The 19,939-nt window shown below is 44.0% G+C and overlaps 1 protein-coding gene across 4 annotated transcripts in view; it reads left to right on the top strand.

The window, feature by feature from the left end:
* The first annotated feature begins 2,557 nt into the window (after positions 1-2,557).
* Positions 2,558-19,939, top strand: part of TSHZ2 (teashirt zinc finger homeobox 2) — a 212,448-nt gene continuing 195,066 nt past the window's right edge. For all 4 annotated transcript variants that reach the window (XR_015913590.1, XR_015913591.1, XM_088528409.1 and 1 more), the window contains exon 1: positions 2,558-3,247. Coding sequence is in view for 2 of the 4 variants with exons in the window: in XM_088528409.1 (XP_088384535.1) it covers positions 3,208-3,247 (40 nt within the window). In the remaining 2 variants the exon portion in view is untranslated. The remainder of the gene's footprint in view (positions 3,248-19,939) is intronic.

Raw genomic sequence — 19,939 nt, 5'->3', positions numbered from 1 at the left:
AAGATCTGGCACTCTTCAGGTAACAGAGCTGAGTTCATTGTGACTACTTGAGATGGGAAATGTTATCGAAGACAAGTGCACACACCATATTTGGCCCTATATTGTGTATAAAATGTCTATACTCCCTACTGCAATGCACAAATCACATGCAGTATTTTGAAAAATCAGACAAAAAAATACCTACAAGCCATAACAATAGATCACACTATTCTTCCATATAATTTGCACCTAACCAAGAAATTGGAAAACCTACAAGAACATATCCCATTGACTGTATATTGCTATACTGGGGGGGAAATTCCTTCCTGATCCCACTGGGGAATTCAGCTCATGCCCTGAAGCATGAGATTTGATTACTCTTTTTTTGAACATGCATAACTGCCATTGCTGTTACTGGTCATAACATTTTGTCAGGAAAGAGAAATATTATTCTGCAATGTAATAAAAATAGATAAAATTCAATATAGCTTCAGAATCATTTGCTACATTTCCAAAGTAAACATTAAGCACCCATCAAGATTATTCCATTGGATAAGCCAAGGAAGCCTCCAGTGCTATCTGTTCCTTTTATTATCTCTAATTTTCAAGTGTGCAAAAATGCTTTCAGTAAATATTATGGGTTCTTCCTGTGCTACAGGAGATGCTGCGTGACCTTCACTAAGTTAGTTATAAATAACAGGAGGAGAGTGCACACAAACGCTGCTTAGTTCCAGGGCTATTCAAAACCATCAGCGGAGTCTGACCAGCGAATAAAAATGGACACCAGATTCTGCTCGTGTTTTTTTCCCCCTTCTTCATAATCCCACCCCAGTTCGCTGCTGAAAGGCATTCTGTTCTGTCAGCCATAATGGCATCTGCTGGTGGAGACAGGAAGCCATAAATCTGTAGGGTTCCTCTCGACCAAGCCTTGTTAATGCTCCCATTTATCACCGCGGATAGGGTGCCATCTCACTAGTGCTCTACTCAGAAGTCCATCTTCTCAATTTCCCCTTCCCAAAGGAGTAACCATTTAAAAGAGTGACTTTCTCGTCTTGCATGTGGAGCCCGCGAACGCCACTGATACAAATACCATCGTGGAGCGCTTGGATGGGAGCCACGGCTCCGGAGAACAATAGCCGCGCTCGCCGGGCCCGGCCGCGCCGAGGCTCCGCTTCCCGCAAACCTGGAGCGCGCGCGGGAAGCCTGCGCGCATGGAGCGGGTCCAGATGCAGGAGAGGGCGAGCGCTGAGGGGGTTCTGTTCACCCCCAGGTGCTTGCTGGTGTCCCAAGACATTACATCACGTCCCGAGGTCTGGCAGGACAGTTAATAAAAACGTCACAGGGCGGAAAGAGCTTTTAAGGCACGATTCCTCACAATAAACAAGCGCTGTTGGGGGGCACGATGCCCGCCTGGTGCCACGAGCGCCGGGCAGCTCTGTCCGATTCATTGGGGGGCCAAGCAGAGGCGGTGAGTGTTTTATAGCAGTGCTACCTCCTTCTGTCCTTGAAACGGGGCTTTGCTCCCACCGATAAATACTTTTAAATTTCCTACAAGAATTGCTTGTGTTCATACAGGGAAGGCTGTGAAAGGCAGTTGACGCTTTCATAAGCACCAAGTCCCAAGAGGCTGCTAAAGAGGGAGCTTGGAGAGGGAATTCCCTACGTGCTGCCAATGGGGCCAAGCTTGGAGGGAGGGCACAGGCCACTGGGTGACACAGCTACAGGACACCAACAGAGCCCGGCCTGGCTGAGAAGGCGAAGGGGATGCCAATTATTTCTGTTAATCCCAGTAATTTCCTTAGAAAAATACAAATGCCCCAACGGTGACATCTGAGAACTCAGTTCCCCCACCAATTTGGGTATTAGGCTACTGAGTCCTGCGAAATGCACCCAGAGAACTTCTTACACAAATCAGAGCTAAGCGCACACTTGAGTCCATCCTTCCCGCCCCAAAGCATCCCAAACCCTCAGGGTGCTGCGGGATTCCCTGGGAGGGGTAGATACCTGGGCGGTATCAGCCTTCGGGGTCTCTCCGAAGGCGGGTGTCCCCTGCCCTGCTTGGCTGGTGGCTGCACGGGACCCCTCTCAGGGCAAGCAGGACAGCTGGGAAGGGCCAAGAGCGCCCGACGGGAATAAGGGAATCCCCTTAAAATTAAGGGAGCTGGAAGAGAACAGGGTGCTGCAGCACCACGAAGCAACCCGGTGCCTCAAAGCGGCGGTGGCTTTTAGTGCAGAATCCTTGGGAAACACCGGCATTCCCCACCGGCAAACAACTTCGCGGGAGGACAGCGGGAAAGTCAGCGCCGAGGAGCGACGGGGACGGCCCGGGGCGCCCGGAGAGGCCTCCGCGCCGGGCGGGCGGGACGTGCGCGCGCTCGGGGCTGCGCGCGGGGCCCTGCGCGCGCCCCAGGTGCTGCGCGGCGCCGCGCGCCCTGTCTCTTTAATAAAGCGCCCGCCGCCCGCCGGCGCGGAGTAAATTTCCTCCTGTCATCAGGTCGCGGAGGAGGAGTTTGTTAATGTGCAGTTTGCTCGCGGATCGATGCTCGCTGGCATCGCCTCGCCCTGCCTGTGCGCGCGTGTGTGTGCGCGCGTGTGCGCGCGTGTGTGTGTGTGTGAGAAGCGCAGATTCCCTCCCATCCCCGGCCGCGCTGTCCTCTCCCATATCACTCACTGCCTGGCATCTGACAGCAGCGAACCGCGGCGCTCCGCGCACCGCCGCGCACACGCGCGCAGCCCGCGCCGCCATACAGCCCTGCGAGGAGGAGCAGGAGGAGGAGGAGGAGAGGGGAGGAGAGGGAGGAAGCAGCGAGCCCCGCAGCCTTTTCCAGAGCTGCCTTTTTAATATATATACATATCTATTTTGTTATTTATTTATCGCCGTCCTCTGGCACTGCGGGCGCCTTTCATTTGCTCCTGATCTTGGATGTTTGAATCAAAGCAAAGCAAGTGTTGCAACAGTTAAAAAAAAAAAGAAAGAAAGAAAAAAGAAAGAAAAGAAAGAAAAGCCAACCAAAAAAAAAAAAAAACAAGAAAGAGAGAGAGAAAGAAACGTAGATCTCTAAAATAAAATAAAAAGGCAAACAGGTTCCTGTCAGAGCAGTGGAGAGGAGGGGGCAGGGGCGGCCGTCGGGGGGTGCCGGGGAAGGCAGCGAGGCAGAGGCACCGGCTCAGGAGCGGCTCGGGGCTCTCGGATCTGGGGACAGAAGTGAGATTGGAGAAAGTAGAGCGATGCCAAGGAGGAAACAGCAAGCACCCAAGCGGGCGGCAGGTAAGGAGAAGCCATCCCCTTACACAGCCTCCGTGTCTCTCCTCTCCTTCCACTCCTACCCCCCGTCTTTATTATTATTTAGGGTCACCCTCGCTTTTCCGGGCTGCATCTTTATTTATTTGTCCCCGCTCTCCCCACCCCTCCGTTCCCTCCGTAACTCCGGCGAGCCGCTCTCGCGGCTGCCAAGCGCCGCGGCCGGGCACGGGCTGCGCGGCCGCCCGCGGAGCCGCGCGGAGCCCCGCGCTGCCCCGGCCAAACTTCGCGCAACTTCGCGCGGCGGCTGCGCCCGCGCCGCCACCTCCCTTTATTTACCCCCCCTTTATTATTATTATTATTATTATTGCTTTTAACACCGCCGGGTTTCGCTTTTGACGAAGTCGCCAAGCGGGTCGCGGCGTTTAACCTCTCCTGTCGCCGGGTTGCTGTTGGCACCGGGGCCGGGTGTGTGTGTGTGTGTGTGTGTGTGCGCCTGAAATAGTGCAGGGACTGTCTGTGCCGCTGAACCCGGCGGGGAAGTTCAGCCTTTGATCAGCGGGGGTGAAAATTGCAACAGGAAATAAAATGAACCGTTCTGACTGTTAGAAGACAATCCGCATTTTCAAATCAAATTCTTCTTTTGTTTGCTCTCCGAGTTGATATATTTGCACATGCCAAGTGGTTTTGCAATTAGTATTTTTCTCTTCACTCTTCTTCCCTTTTTTTTTTTTTTTTTAAAGAGAAAATAGTTTGCAACTTTGGAAGTGTTTTGTTTTGTCATTTGTAGGGTGTTCTTTTCCTTTTGGGGGCCAAGAAAAAGAAACAGACGAGTGGGCCTGTATAGTAAATCTTTTCAAAGAGTTTTCTTTCAGGCTTCTTAATTGCTTTTTATTTTTTTTTAATAGTGTGGTGGGGTTTTGTTTCTGGGAAGCGCAATATGGAAGTTCATTTTTCTTCTGCCAGACCCACCCACTGAAAAATCAGCTTTCCAGTTGATTGCCAGCTTTGATTTGACATTTGATTGATCACCTGTCATCTTGCTGCCTTTGATCTATTCATTCTTGATATATATCAATAAATCACTCTCCATGGTAACCCAAGTGCCAATGACGTAAGGCTTGCCCTCTAGATTCTCTTAGCCAGACATGCACAATTATTATCTTGTTTGGCTTTTAATGTAGGCGGTTTTTTTTTTTTTTTTTTCCCGTTCTTTTTGTCTTTATGTCCTTCCTCAGATTCGTTCTTTAAAGAAAACTATTTTTTCATGTCCTCAGTTTGAAAATTACCCGGTAAATTTTCCTCCTCCTTCTTAGTATTTTCTTGCTTTAACATATTAGAAGTGGGACAAAATGTATGGGGAAGTTTAGTGGCACAGTTGAATAAACTTTGAAAAGTAGTGCTTGGGGTCCATTCAAAGGTGAATGGGATTTCTGAGAGACCGGGGACATGCATAACTTTTATAAACTTGCACATTATGCCATATTCATATAGGTGTAGGACACTGGCATTCAGGCAGGGTCTTTTGGGACATGACCGATGCACCTATGCAGGTTGCTAGCCTGTTTCTTGGCAAGCGAAGATTCTCTTTGACTCTACATAATAGTTAAGACAGAAATGCATACATATATATGTATTCAGAAGAACTCTCTGATGAGTTGCTATTATTGTTTTATTCACAAAGAGGTTATCTTTGAGTAAGGCATTAACGTTTTCAACTTGCAGGATAAATAGCTATTTTTCATGGATGCTGATCATCTCAATGACAGTGCTAGAACTGCTGCTTTTTTCTTTCTGTCAGGAGTACGAGGCTTCATTTTATTTTGTTTTCAAAGTAGGATTTTCACTTGGAATGTATGTAGTATCTTTTTGTAGAAGGGGCACCCTGCTCTTTTTTAGGAACGTAGGCTATACAGTAAGGAAATTCTTGCAAGCAAAGCCCATATTGTTGTTTCCCAGGATTTCCCTGCTAAGAGTACAGTAAGATATGTTTTCCTCCAGAATGTTACAGTATTTTTGAGCATCTTAGTAATGAGATAGAAATCTGAATGACCACAGTAATGTCTCTCGTTCCCTCTTCTCATTATAAAACGTGCATTGGTCTTCAGCGGTGCATTTCTTTGATTGCGTTTGTCCTCAGATCAATGTTGTTTCAGGTGAGCAAAATACTGCAAATGCAGTCCAGTTTCAGCCAGCGTAGCCGATTTGAAGTAGGTTTATACATTTGCAGTAGTTTTCCTGCTTTGAAGTTGTATGTGTGGGCTCGTGGGGGGTAGAGGGGGTTTCAAAGAGCAGATGTGCCTGTTGTATATAGTTCTGAAAAGTGACTTTCATTTTCAGGGATAGTTCTGGGGTTTTGTTTTGTATGGCGAAAAATACCTCAAAGTGACAGTAGACAGACTGTGCAATAAGAAACGAATCGCTCATCAAGGCCGATAGCAAAGCTCCTTATTCCTTTTATTTAAAGGAGTTAGTGCATTATATATTACTTAATTTTCACTTTTATTTATTTTTACTTGCGCAAGTTCAAAGGTATCAGTTGCACTGCATTTTGTCTTGATGGCAGCAGAGATATGAAAGAGAAGTTTGCAACTTCTAGCTCCTCTAGGTAGTTCCTCCAACGGAAGAGAAATGATAAGCCTTATGATTCTGGACATGCCTGCTTTTGTCATTGCTTAAAATTAAATACTATGCACAACTGTAAATAATTACTCCCATGCACTGACTTTGAAAGCAGGTTTCTAGTTTGATTAATGAATAATGCAAAGGTTAGAGAGAACCAGCAAGTGAATCAGAAGCGAAGTCCTGCTGCTAGACGAAAACCTATCTAGAGAAATGTACATGGCAATTTTGTCCTTTTCTATTATTAATTTTCAGCGTTGTATTCCTAAGAAATATATTACAGACCATTGTAATGAAAGAAGGTAGTGTAATTGGATAAATGGGACACTATTTATGCTTCATGATGAGGATTTTAAATCTCAAATTATACTTTTAAAGCTACTTTATTTCACATCAACACAGGGACGGCATGAAATACATTTTGATCTTCGCAAGGCTGAATCTTTTTTGAATCGTCATTCTTTTGAGATCATCGTTGCCGTTTTGATAGTTCCTAAAGCAGGTACTGAGATCTCTTTATAGCAGCACCTGCTTTAATATCATACTTCTCTTTACAAGAAACAGCCCGTTTGTGTTGCTAGCTTTCAGCCAAATGAATCACAAAGGGCTTTACCAACCCTGGGCCTAATTTTTCTCTTGCTTGGGTGCAAATCAAAACCAGCGTCGCTAACATCAGCGCAGTTGCAGTGAATGCCCTCTACCTATTCTGGGGAGCAAGAAGGGAATCAGGCCCAGAAAGTACTTGGTTGTTCAGCGAAATGCAGCTACCTCTGGGGCAGAACTCTTGTAACAATTCCATAACAAATGGTAATATATTAACAGAAGGGTGGAAAAAGGGTGGGAGCAAAGCAGAATTGCTATTCAGATTTTATTCCTAGGGGTATGAAATAGCTTTCAAACACAATTTCACTGGATTAAACTCTCCTTTCCCCTGCAGCTTGTTTAAATGTGCATATTTTATATTACGATCATGAATTGCTAGTTTGCTTTTTCAAGCCTGTGAAGAAGACGAATCTGGACTTAACGCCTTTTCCGGCTGCAATTTTGTATTTCTTCCTTTCTTTCTCTCGCGACTCCAATAGGCTATCTGAGAACCAAAGCTGCTGAAAAGTACAGCAGAAACAGATCTCAGGCACATTTATTTTGCTCTCTGGAGCTGTAGATGAATAATGCAGTTTTGTTTTTGAGAAAGTCCTCGTGCAGCAGCAAACAGAAGACAGTTTGCAGGCATTACTTGAAAGCTGCAATTTGCCCCTTAATAGTAAAGGTTATTTAAAACAGAAACATTTGCAGAAAGTGAAATTCCGCTTCCTTCAGAGAGCAGAGCAGATGACCAGCTAGCTCTGAGATGTATATTGCTGTGTTTAAAGGAAGCAGTATATGCATGTATTAATAACCAAGAGGGTTGTGGCTTTTTAAATATTATTTGTATCCTTTCTTACGTGGGCAATAGCAAAGGTTGCAAGCAAGCGGTGCTGATTGATCACCTGCTTTGTTTAAACATCCTCTAGAAAAGCAACTGCACATCAAAACCACCTAAATAGCTCCTGCCTGAGAACCTTTCCGTTAGTGTGCACATCACCACGCTGACAGATGACAAAAAAGCCAAGGTGTGCACAAACAGGAGAGGGAGGCTTTACCCAGTGCTTAATTAAACACACTCCAAAATAGGTTAGTTTCCCAAGTAAAGATCTACCAAATCAGTTGCCATCTGCCTTAAAATCTGGTATCAGGCTACGGTGTCCGAGGCTGCTGAGTAATCCGTCCCTGTGTCAGGAGTCAGGCCGGAGTGGGACAGTTTGAAATCGCATTCACTGCAGTTGTTTGCTTATTGCAATTTTAATCTCGCGTGTCAGAGCACAGTATATTACCATTGTGCAAAGCCTGGGACTCACCAAGAGTTCAGACCCTGCAACTGTAATATAAAAGACATTTCCGTCAGTAAATGACATCATTTTATAGTACAGTTAAAAGCATATTCATTGTCAGAAATTCTTTTGCGTAAACGATCTCCCTCCTCCGTGCTCTCTAATCGAAAAGCCCATTTTCTTCAAAACTGCAGGATTTTGGCATTTCCTCCCGGAGCTTTCTCCTGATTTTTTGCTCTCGTTAGCAGCACCCACCTCAAGTCACCGTTTCCCCTAGATGAGGTCCCCGAGGTTCCTCCGTAGCACGGGGCCGTGCTGAGCCTTTCCCCCGTCATTTTAGCTCGCATCCCGATGAGGACATCACTCCCAGAGAGCAACTCCAGACTCACGGAAAAAAAAAAAGAAGGAAAAAAAAAAAAAAAGCTGTCAGTTGCTGTGGCTGCAATTCCCAACTTAGCAGCAGCGGAGGGAATGGAACTGTACTCTATCAATTACAGTTGGAACCAGAGGCTAAACACTTATTGTGTTAAGCTATTGTGCAGATCTTAAGAGCTCAAATGTTAAAAAAAAAAAAAAAGAAAATAAAATCATGTCAGCTAGCAGAGGGAAGAATAAGGCCTGGTTCTTCTAACGGATGACATGCTATTAGTAAATGCAGAGTAAAAGGATGCAAATTCTGTCTATTTTCTGCCTCTTGGATTGAAACATGTGTGTACCATATTAAGCTGAGAAAAAAACGGACCCTACTGATTTTATTATTAAAATAGCCCTTTCCACCCTCCCCTTCTCTCTCACATGAAAATATTTGTGAAATTTGTGAAGTTTTACCTCAAGAACGTGCTCATGCAAGCAGAGAGACATTTTCATCCATCTCTGAATCTGATACAGGAGTCAATTGGAAACACATTACACTCTCAGCTGAAGTCTTACATTTCATTCAGGCAAGAGCGGTAATTTTTCATTACCTGTTTAATTGCAATAATTTCCATGAGAGTGGGCCCAGCTCTTCAGCTCTTATTGAGCCCTTTGCCTCGGTGGGTAACTGGCCAGTGTGAAGACTGCAGATGTGAGACGGGGCTGTTTAGCTGCAAAACAAACTGTTACTGGAAAATACTTATAGTTAGTGTCCGAAGAGGGAGCGGATTCTAGCATTAAGCTTTTAAACACAGGCTGCTTTTGAAATCTAGGGAGATTTCTGGCAGTTAGCTTAGGTTGCTGATGGTTCCCCACTCTTTTCTGAAGTTCGTATGACTGATACGTTTTGCTTGTTCTGCTAACTGCCCTTCTGAAACGTGTTGCCACTCTCCGTGTTAATTATTGAGTGCTGTTTCTTGGTGATATGGTCTCACCTAAAAGCATGGAGACTGTTTTGAAAATCAAAAGCCTAGATGTTTCATTTAGTTTTAGACACTAAAACCAGTTCTTTCTCATTAAGGTGACCTCTCTCTTGAGGCTGTTGGGTCTTGGCACCTAGTCATTTTTATCCGTGTTATAATAACGTCTTTTGCAGCTCAGAAATACCTTGAGAGTAAGCAGTGTATTTTTAAGTTTTCAAGGAGAAATGCATCACAGAAGCATGCTGTTTCCCATTAGATTTACGCATCCCTCTTTAACTGTTGCAGCCTTTTCATTCATTACCTTGTGAGGTTTTTCAGGAGAAAAGAAGTGGAAAAACTGGTCCTCTGATCTAAGTGTTACATTAACTGTTTAGGTTAAAAAAATGAAGAGAATCTTTGTTTCCCTAAAAGATTTTTTTTTTCCCCTTGCCCAAGGGAAAAAGGAAAGTCACAACAATAGTTGCAAAAGGACAGGATTAGATTGCGAAAAATCCGTAGTTTATAACGTGCAGCGTGCGAAGGTCCTAGATGTTGGTGAAGTTCCACAGCCAAAACAGCAGCACTAAATGCATTGGAAATAGAGGTGCTTTATGAACGCACCCGCACGCGCCTGGGAGAGGGACAGCGATGCCCAGTTCTTAGTGATCTGTGCTGGAAATCTTGGCTGTTCGGAGCACTTTTCAGCTATTCCACCGATATTTGCCCCAGGTTAAAATTCCTATGATGTTAAGAGTTAAAGTCCTCAGTTTGTGTGTATTTCCTTTAAGCCCACAGTTTCTGGAATCTGGTGATTATTTAAGTGCCCCATATCCATATGCTTTTTAAAAGGAAAAGGTATTTTAAACCCTTTTAAACTAGAAAACTTGAAAAATTGCAATCTAAAAGCTATAAAAAAGTACCGCAAATCTCAAAGTTATGATTTTTAACATCTCATAATTTTCAGCAAATCTGCTTATTTTTGAGAGTGTCATTTGTGGTTTTTTGGCCATATTGCTTCTCACTGTTTCTCATGATGAACTGTGGCTTATGTTCATGTTTATATAATTATATACGTGCACGCACATAATACAGTAAACAAAACATGTAATGATTGAGTGGAGTTACCTGAATAGTAGCTCTGAATTTGTATTGCTGTAAACAAAGCAGTTTGGGCTTTGAAAGATCAGACCATTGGTTCTTGAGGAGTGGCTTTCAATTGAAGCTTCACAGAGATTGTTTTTTAGTGACAATTAAATCCAGAAAGTTAATAGCCAGTAACTGTTCTTTAATGCCTAAACACTTGCAAGACCTGTGAGGAATGCACAACCTGCCTTTTTTCAGATATAATCGGGCTTGGTTTTATTGAAAAAAAATACAACTAGCAACATTAATGCTGTATTTTTATTGTATTAATGTAAATGAGATGCTGACTTCCTTCTTTCATCTTCATGGCTTGTATCTATTACAGCTTTGTCTTATTCCTTTCCGTGTTTTTTTCTCCATGTGTTCTATAATCTATATTCTGCTATCGTCTAATGACACTGGGACTCATTAAAGATACTCATGATGCTAAAGAGACCTGGGAAGCACCCTTAGCTCTAGATGGTTGTAGAAAAGTAGGACTACTCAACATGTAAAGAAAATCAACCCAGACCAACTTTTCCATTCCCATTTTGGATAATCCTTAACATAAATAGGTCAAATTAGAAAAAAAAAACATGCAGGAAGAGCCATGTACTGGGAAAAAACAGGTCATTTTTAATATACATCCCTATCTGGGAAAGATGAAAAGCAATAAAGTTTTAAGGAGCTTTCTGGCTCTTCCTGCATCTCTCTCCAAAGACTCATTTAATTGAAAAGCCTGTTGTGCTTGTTTTTATGCATGTAAAAGAGAAAAGGACCAATTTTGCACAAGGCCTAATATTCTTGTATAGTATAATAAGAACTCTTTCTGCTTGCTTTTCAAGTCTCTCTGTTCATATAAAATTAAGACTCACTTATCTTAAATTGTAGTAAATCTCATCCAGTATTGCTTTCATAACTTCAAAAATGATATTAAATATTCCCAAAGCATCTTTGCTAGAGTGATATTTGGTCTGTTTATGTGGGATCACTGCAAAATTTCTACTGAAAAAGTCGAAGCATGCGATTCTTGTTTTTAATGAAAATAATTATATTCATTGAGATGCCCAGATAGGAGAGACTTTTATTAGTAAAACTTCGCTTCGAGCAGATTGGAATGAAAATCTAAATACACTGAAATGCAGTTCAGTGTGTGCAGACCAAAAGCATCTTTCTATCACTGATGATCTTTGGACTGGAACCCAAGTGACCACTTGGACTGAACTTATTTTTTTGTAGAAAGGGAAGATTTTACTCTGAGCATTCTGTATATAAATAATTTTGTATAAAACAAATCACTGTCTCAATTCATTGGGCCGTCATTCATTTTTTTCTGTATGTGCAGGATCAACTCATTTAGTTTTTACAATGTGAGTGGACTTCACAGAGAAGAGCTGGATCTTTTCATGATGTCCAGTTATGCCATGAAGATAAAAAAATACTCTGCAGATGCTTTTGGGGGAAATGACCCAGCCCATAACCTTTTTCTAGCTGGTATATTGGTCTACCAAAATTATTTTTATGTCTTTTTCAGCCACGTCATAACATTTATAAGCACAGGGAAGTAGCATTAAATTAACATGTGAAAGGAGAAGGAAGCTAAGTAGTTATATTGATCATCTGTAGCATTAAATGCTAAAAAATTAAAAGCTTTCTAATGCTTTTGATTAGCTACATGGTTCCTGCTCATATACGTGTGCTTTGATAGGAAGTGGAGTAATATTTCTTCACACGTAACACCTTTCTTCTGAGGATTTCTTACTAATGCGATGTAGTCCTCAGAATAACCCCAGTAAAGTAGAAGGTTTTCCTCCCACTTCACCAAAGGGCAAAACGAAGCCTGGAGGTATTAGCCGGTTTCCTCAAGGTCAAACAGTGGCTTCACTCCTGGCTCCCTGCTGGAGCCCTTGTGTGCTGGAACGGGCCGGGACCGGGCTGTGGAGCCACATTCATGCCTTGTGCACTGCCTCCTGAGGCCCAGGGGTTCCCGGGAGCCCTGTGAACTTCCAAGCCATGGGATCTTTCCTAGGGGATAGTTTCAGGCAGCGTAATTTAAGTTCCTTGACTTCCCTAGATTATCCTCAGATGCATTTTTGGCCTCTGGTAAGTGTCAGGACTAGAGAATTCACTTACAGTTAGTTTTCCGCCCACATCCTGTTCTACGTTTATTTTGTTCAGACCTGGGATCTAGCTTTCCATTTCTGACAATATATCACACATTACCCTGAGAGATGTGAGAAACCTCCTATAATTATTACTTAGCAGGACATGCATATTTCCCCACACACAGAGCGCTCGTGGTGACTGGAAGCTCCAGGCAATGAACTTTGATGCCCTGATTTTTGTAAGGCAACTTCTCCAGTTAAGTGTCTAAATCCTTACATAGGCATCTGAAAAGAGATCCATGTTTTCCAAAGGATTTAGCATTAGGCAATTTCCATTGGATCTTGCTCAGTTCTCTCTCTTGTGTCAAATGAATGGTGAGCCTAGACCAAGAGTAGTGTTGTTTTTCCAAAGTAGAAATGTATTTATTGCCTATAGAAGATGTATGATGCAAGTAATAGCCTATGGATTCACTAGGGATTGTTTATGCTTATTTTCACATGGTATTGCCTTCCAAGTGTAGTAATTTCAGCCGTTATATTGACAAGAGCTCAGAATAAATCTCGGGCAGTATAGCACTAACCTGCCACACATGAGAGGCCGCTGCTGCCCTTGCTAACAGAGGCCCGATCCTGCCCGGCCAAGTCACCAGGTAGGGCTGCCTTCCTGGGAGCTGGGCCTTGGGAAGCTCTCCCATGGCTCCTTTTCATGTGCAAATTACTGCTTGCCTCCATTTCTGAACAGTAGGTTATTAGAGTTCATATGCAAATTCCCAGGACGGGAATTTGTCTCTCTTTGATAATTGATATAATAATATATATTTTTAGTGGTCCAAAAGTCCTTGAGCTTGAGCCTTGTATATGTAATTTATGTTCATTTCTTACTGTTATTAACTGTAATTTAGTTGTTGGCGCCTTTCATTGCCTTAGATTGAAGGGAGTGTCTCTATCCCGTTGCCCCTCCACAAACAATGCCCTTTTAGGGTGCCTTATCCTGTATTCTCGCCCAGACGTTTCCTAGCCTGTCAAATACTGTCATTTTATTCCTTACAGATCATTCACAGAACGTCTCCTGTTGCACACACAAATAAGGAACAAGTGCAATCAAGATGCATCATCGTTTAGCATAACAAATAAAAGCCGATCTGTGCAGATTTCCCTTAAAGCATCTCTTAATATGTATTGTCAAAATGTCTAAAGATGTCTTTTACTCATAAGCGTTTAATTATTTGTGACAATTAAACTAATATTCAGAGCAGGGGAAAAAAAATAGGGTATTAAATATTTTCTCTTGTCAAAAGCTAACAAAACGTCACCTGACATAGCAAGCTCCCTCTGTTTGGGATTTCAGATATACTTTATTACTGAAAAAGCACTTGAACAAAATTCCAGAGCCTCATTTCACAACTCTGGATTTTGCGTGTGTTGTGAAAAAATACTATTTTTAAAACCAGAGCAAAATTTAAGGAAGTATCCTTAAAGCATATATCAGTTATGAGCATCTGAGCACTCAGTGTTTAAAAAGGAGTTGCTATGAGTTTTCACATCTCACTTAGATTCAAGGCCAAGGTCCTCCCTGGATGAGTCGAGGACTCAGATCTGAGTTTGGAGTCCGGGCAGGTTATTCTTGTATATGAGGGAAACAGCTCAAATAAGAGTCTACCAGCCTGCGCTGGGTCTAGAGGTGTAGGGGTGTGCATGGATGGAGGCAAGATTGAGCACCCCAAGAAGAACCTTCTGCAGCCAACACCACGGCCGAAGGCTCGGAGCCTTCACCTGCCTTCGGAGCCAAAGGAAACCTGGGGAAGAGGAAGGGAGAGACCACAGAGGTCTTGAGAGTCCCAAAAGTCACCTGCATGATGGAGTGATTGCATCACTCCATCATGATGGAGCCTTGCAGAGCTGTGCACTCCACAGACCTTCATACTATGGGCACCACACTTCCCACCACCAGCGTCAGCTGGTGTTTTAGCTGGATTTCTGCAATTTCTAATGTTTCAGACTTAAACTGCTCAGAGCAACAATTTCTCTTATGGGTATCTGGGTTTCCCTTCATGAAATGTTCCTCCTGAAATTTAGGGAAGGATGTTGTTTGACAAAAATTACAAAGACGTACATTGGTTTGGGGTTTTTTATTTGAAGCTGTAGTACCGCTGTGCTGTCTAGCACTGACTGGAAACACTTCCAACAATATCTTCTGCTTTTCCTGAGCAAATCCACCCAAATTTGTCTGAGTTTTACAGGCCAAGAGTTGCCATTGACAAAGAATTTTAGCAGGGCACACAGCACTGCCTGTGTGTGCCGTGCCCACCACGCACTGCGTTCACGGTGTAATCACCTTCCCCTTAAACCCATTTGAGCCAGGGATACACAGGATCCCCCAGGGTGAGCGGATGAGTAAGAGCAGGAAGGAAAGGAGGATGTGGACAAGCAGCATGAGGGCAGGAGCAGAGATGTAAAATTATGAAGTCTCTGTTAAAAAAAAAAAATGCTTCCCTTTAAAGTATGGTCACTGTGAAGAGCAGGGGATGACACTTCGGGGTGCAGCTCAATTTCTGCCCCGGGTAGGTGCGGGGCTGGGGTATTTACCTCATGGCTGCGCGTCTGCCGCCTGCTTTGAAGGAGCGGCCATGCAGGTGCTGCCCCGGCGTGATTCCAGGGCGCCCGCCCGCCACCTGCTACGAAACACCGTTAAAAGCGCAGGAATTGGTAATTCTTCATGAAGGCAGAAGCAGAGGTGGTGAGTAGGTCTCGGGCTGCACTGCGGTGATGCGGGCAGGGGTTGAGTAGAGTGGTGCAGTTGGTGGCTGGGGGTTTCCAGTGGATTTGGGGATACGAAAGACTGTAGCCATGGGACACCTGTGCTCGGCGCCATGAGGGGCTGTGGGAGCAGGGCTGTGAACCCGCCGGCCTGCGGAGCAGGGCTATGAAGTGCTCGGTCCGGGGAGGGGGGCCACGAAATGGCCGGCTGAGGGGAGCGGGGCCATGAAATGGCTGCCCCCGGGTCTCTCCAAAAGAGATGTTCACCGCCTCGCACTGCAGTTAGGCTGGAGCGGGGCTGCTGTAGCATGAGAGATGCTCAGGAAAATACAAAGAGCAATGGCAAGAGTTTCCACCACAAGTAGCCATTTAGATTAAAAAAAAAAAAGGAGCCCGTTCGGCTGTGACCCATTCTCATGCCACAACACGCAAGTGGTGAAGGGCTCGTCGGGGTGTCCCCCCCGTCAGCGACTCATGGTTGCTTCAGCGGCAGCTCCGCCTTTGGCTTGATATGGGGAGGGTGGGGGATATTATACTTTATTTATTGCTGCATGGGATGGTTCTCCTCCAAAAGCAAATCTTTCTGTCTGGAACTGAGTGCCGAAAGTTTAGGGCGAGCAGGGAGGGCCGTCACCTGCCCCCCATCCTCCGCCAAGGAGGATAATCTAGAAAACAGGCACCCTCCCGTGGCTCCCGCGCTCTCCCCTCAGCGCCGTAGAGATTTTATCAGCTTGTGATTCAGGTTAAGCAAAGGTAAATCGTTTGGAGAAACATTTATGGGAGGGGTTGGAGGTGGGGGTGGCTGTTATGATATCTACATCTGTTTTTCCACTTGTTTGGATTCGGGACAGTTTACCTTAATCATTCCCAAACGTCTCTGCTAAAATTCCGTCTTTCGTTTTTTATCACCTATGAGGCACAGCCGGGCAGGTCGTCCCTAGGTCTGTGTCCCCTACACTTCTGTCGGCAATAAACGTGCGCTACGGTGAAATACTTAAATCTGTTGTTAGCATGAATATATTAAAAGCTTCTTTCTTGCATTTGTCCTCTTTCTTGATAACTGCTTGTCAATACTCCGTTTCTGTTAAAATGTGGTATTTTCAATGCACAAAGTATATTCAGGGATACTGCAGAGTGATTATGAGCTTCTGCGAGGAAACAAGCATCTTGCCGCCATTATCCTATGACTGGGAACGTTCTAATACATCACATCTATATAATTTAACCTAATTTTTTTCTTTCCTTTTTTTTTTTTTTTTCAGTGATGTAATGGGGAGAGTGACCTGGACTTTGTAAAAGTTCCCCTACTTACTTCAGATTCCCAAGGGCAATGTAACATTCTAGACAGTGTTTTATATGCCCTGATTAAAACGTAGCATATTTTTGCATTTCCTGTGCAGTGACCTGTTAGTGCTCAGAGACAGAACACTTAAGGAACAGTTACAAGGAGACATTTCCAAATGTGCCTAATATGTGAGAGTTTTTATAACATTCTTATTTCATTTGAAATTGCAGCTACAGCAGGAACCATTCAGATGGCGCATTGATTTAACTTTTTAATCCACTGTTTTGCTACGTCGAGTAAAATAAATGTTTGTTTTTAGCTCTTTTTTCTTTTTTTTTTTTTCTTTTTTTCTTTGCTAAAACTCGTAACTACTTTCTTTAAGCTTGGGATTCTAAAGGGAGCCACATTATCTGAAATTTAAAGCTTGCTTTTTGTAGCCGCTTTCTCACAACTCCCCCAAGGAAAAAAAAAAATACAAAAGTACAACTTTAGCAAAAAGGGCTTTTATATCTCTATCAATTATAGAAACACCAGCTGCAGTAGATTACAAATGTGTTTGGCTGATTGTGATGTTGTGTGGGGAAAACTGTCACAGGGAGCTGGATTCGGCTCCCGCCGGCACCGCGGGCTGTCCCACGGCCCCCGGCTGCCGCGCTCGGCGCTGTCAAAGCCGGGGTGGGCAAGGCCGGGGTCTGGCGCTCACCCTGCACGTTGCCTGTTGCCAGCCCTGGCTGCGTACTTGCATACACATCCCGGTGCTAGGAAAAAAGAGTATTTGGAGCTGTCGAATCTGACCAGCGGGGCTAACTGGGTGTCATTTTTTGCATGTGTTTTTCTGCAAGCCGCAGCAAAAGCAAAGCCCATCCTTCTGTAGCCTAGGCTGGAAACCTCTGGGGAGGGTACTCAGGTTATTGTTGCTCTATATTTTTTATATCCAAGAAATTTTGTTTGCTTTTCCTTTCTTGAAGAACAAAAAGGGAGGAAAAGATCCCACACAGCAGAAATCACTGTTTGACAAGCCCCAAATGGTGGAGTAGTTGGAAGCCATGAAGACAAAAATAAAATAAAAAAAAAAGCTATATCAAGACAAGATGGATAAATTGGTATTTTGGTGTTGTTGAGCTCAAGAAAAATGAGTTTGCCAAAGAGTTTGTGCAGGTCCTATCACCTCACTAATGTCCTTGGGTAAAAGGGTAGCGACTTAACGGCTTTCAGTTGGTCAGTGCCTCGGTTACCGTCTCGTTTAGCTCCTAGTCCTTGGAGTGGCTCTGGGAGTTCGTGGTTGGGCCCTGGTTTATTTTAACATAGAGAAACTGACATATCAAAGTTCTGTGTATATTCTACAGCGAAAATGCAATTTTCTATTTTCATTTAATCCCAGGAATGTTGGCATTTTCCAGGCTGTCAAACAAATGAGTGCATTGGAGGACATTTAGATGTGTCTGTCTAGTTCATCTATCTAATCTACTTCATTTCTAATGTGCCCATCACCCTGGTGTCTAGGTAGAAAGTATCTGTCCCTGTTTTTTCTTTGTGTAAAGAAACAAAGCTTTTATTGACTGTGGTAACTTAATTGACTCCTGAGAGCTTTCCGATTCATCTGTAAAAATAAAAACAAAAACATTTTCAGAGAAGTGATTCATTTTTGCAGTCTTACTCAGAATTTCCTTCCTCTTCTGAATGTTGTTTGGCTAGCTGGTTATTGTTGCCTTGTCTAGAAAATGCTGTATTTTAGAGGTGTTGTATTAAAATGGGGTTTTACCTGAGTCAGCGGTGACTCAAAACTCCATTTGGCGACTAAAGGGAAATTCGCTCATGCCCTCTAACTTCCTCCCGCTTCCCTCTGCAGAAGCTGCGTTCATTTACTAAGCCACCTTGTTTAGCAGCTGCATCTGTTCTATGACCCTTTGCCATATAAAACATAGGTAAAAGGTAATAAAAAGTAATAGAAATTGTAGCTTCAAAATTATATGTTCATTTGGAAGCGCTGGTTTCTGTTAAATTTAATTACTTCTCTCTTCCAATTAGGTAAAAATGCATCGTAAGGCATAAGTGAGGAGTTTTAAAAAAGCAGAGGCTGGAGGTCTCTGTTAAGGCAAAAAAAATAATAATAAAAGGGGGGAAAGAAAGCGGTCGTGCGCGGGCTTCGCCGTGTCTGTGGGCGCCCGCCGCAGCAGGGCCCATGGGGCACGGGCGCCCCGATGGCTGCGTGCCCAGGGCGATGCTGCCACGGGTGTCTGCCGCGGGCCGTGACGTCTGCGCTCTCGTGTGCCGCCTCCTGCCTTTGAGAACTGCGGCCTGCGTGGTAATCAGTCTGCACAAGTCAATAAACTCGCCTCTCGAAGAGGCCGAGGAACCAGCGTGATGCTCACTGAGGGGAAGAGCTCGCTGCAAATGCGGCAAGTGCAGCTTTCTCAGCTGTAATTGAATTTGATCTCAACTGTACAGTCAGTTGCAGCCCCTTTTCTGCTCTTCTCCTACATCTGTTGAAAGTGTCTATAAACCTACCGCGCTATGATAATTTCATTGAGATCTAGATGTTTCGTACATGACAGTGATTTCTAATCCCACCCGAACCAGCAGATCACAGACTTCAAGCCCCTGACCCCAGTGCGCAGCGTGAGTTCACACCAGCGCAGTAAAACATCGCCCTGGCTGTTTGCTTAATCCTGCAGTGGATCGAGTAAGAGATGGATTACTCTTTGCAAGATCTAATTTCATCTTCTGTGTATTTGCAATGGACCAGAGTATGGACACGATTACATTTCACAGATTTTTGTGTGATTTAGAACAAAATTATTAGCAGAGCTGGCTCAGCGAGGAATTTCTGATGTAATCTATACCAGTTGCAAGCTAGGGGTGTGGTAATGGGGAAAGAGAAAGGAGGGTTAAGTGTTTATCCCTGTTGACTGAGACAGAAAACAGGACTGGCAGAATGACAAACTGGCATAACCTTGCATTAGAAAGTAGCAAGATTCCAGCAAAAATTCCAGCCATAATGAGTGGCTTTTCAAAGAACCTGGCACAGAAGAGTGTAGGTTTTGGTGCATCCTTCGGCGTACCTGAAGGTGACAGGAACGAAGCTTTTGGGACATATCATACAGTGTCTTTAGGTACTGTGGCAGCATCTGCATTAACCAAGTGGTAGAAATCAGCTTTTTTTTTTTTTTTTTTTTTTTTTTGCTAAAGAGGCATATGAAAAACATGGATGTTGAATGCCCAACCACTTCATTTCCCCAACAGCAGTGTTATAAAATATTTTCTCATCAGCTCTGTTAGGAGCAGTAAATGAAGAAGTATCCCGGAGGCTTTCATTAGCCCAAGTATAAATAGTTCACACTTCTCTGAAGGCTTCAGAACACCGCAGAAATAACAGAATTTCCCAAACTCATATTGCCACCTTCACCGTGACGCAGACATTTTTTCCTTACCCCGTTTCCTGCGTGGGTGACTTGCAGCACCGCAGCATTTCATGACTCAGCAGGAGAGTCAGGAATGGAGCTGGGGATTGCTGACTCATTGCTCTCATCTCTAAGATGTTACGTGGTCATCTCCATCCTAAAAAACTTGCATACTTACTGGAGCCTTGTGTAAACTGTATGACACGTAGCTTTAACAGGAGACACACAGAATTCCAACAAGAA

The sequence above is a fragment of the Tinamus guttatus genome, unplaced genomic scaffold (assembly GCF_059628265.1).
Source record: "Tinamus guttatus ecotype Peru unplaced genomic scaffold, ASM5962826v1 Tinamus_guttatus_pri_ptg000027l, whole genome shotgun sequence".
Classification (NCBI taxonomy): Eukaryota; Metazoa; Chordata; class Aves; order Tinamiformes; family Tinamidae; genus Tinamus; species Tinamus guttatus.
The sequence above is the reverse complement of the archived record's forward strand: the minus strand, read 5'-3'. Positions and strand labels throughout refer to the sequence as shown.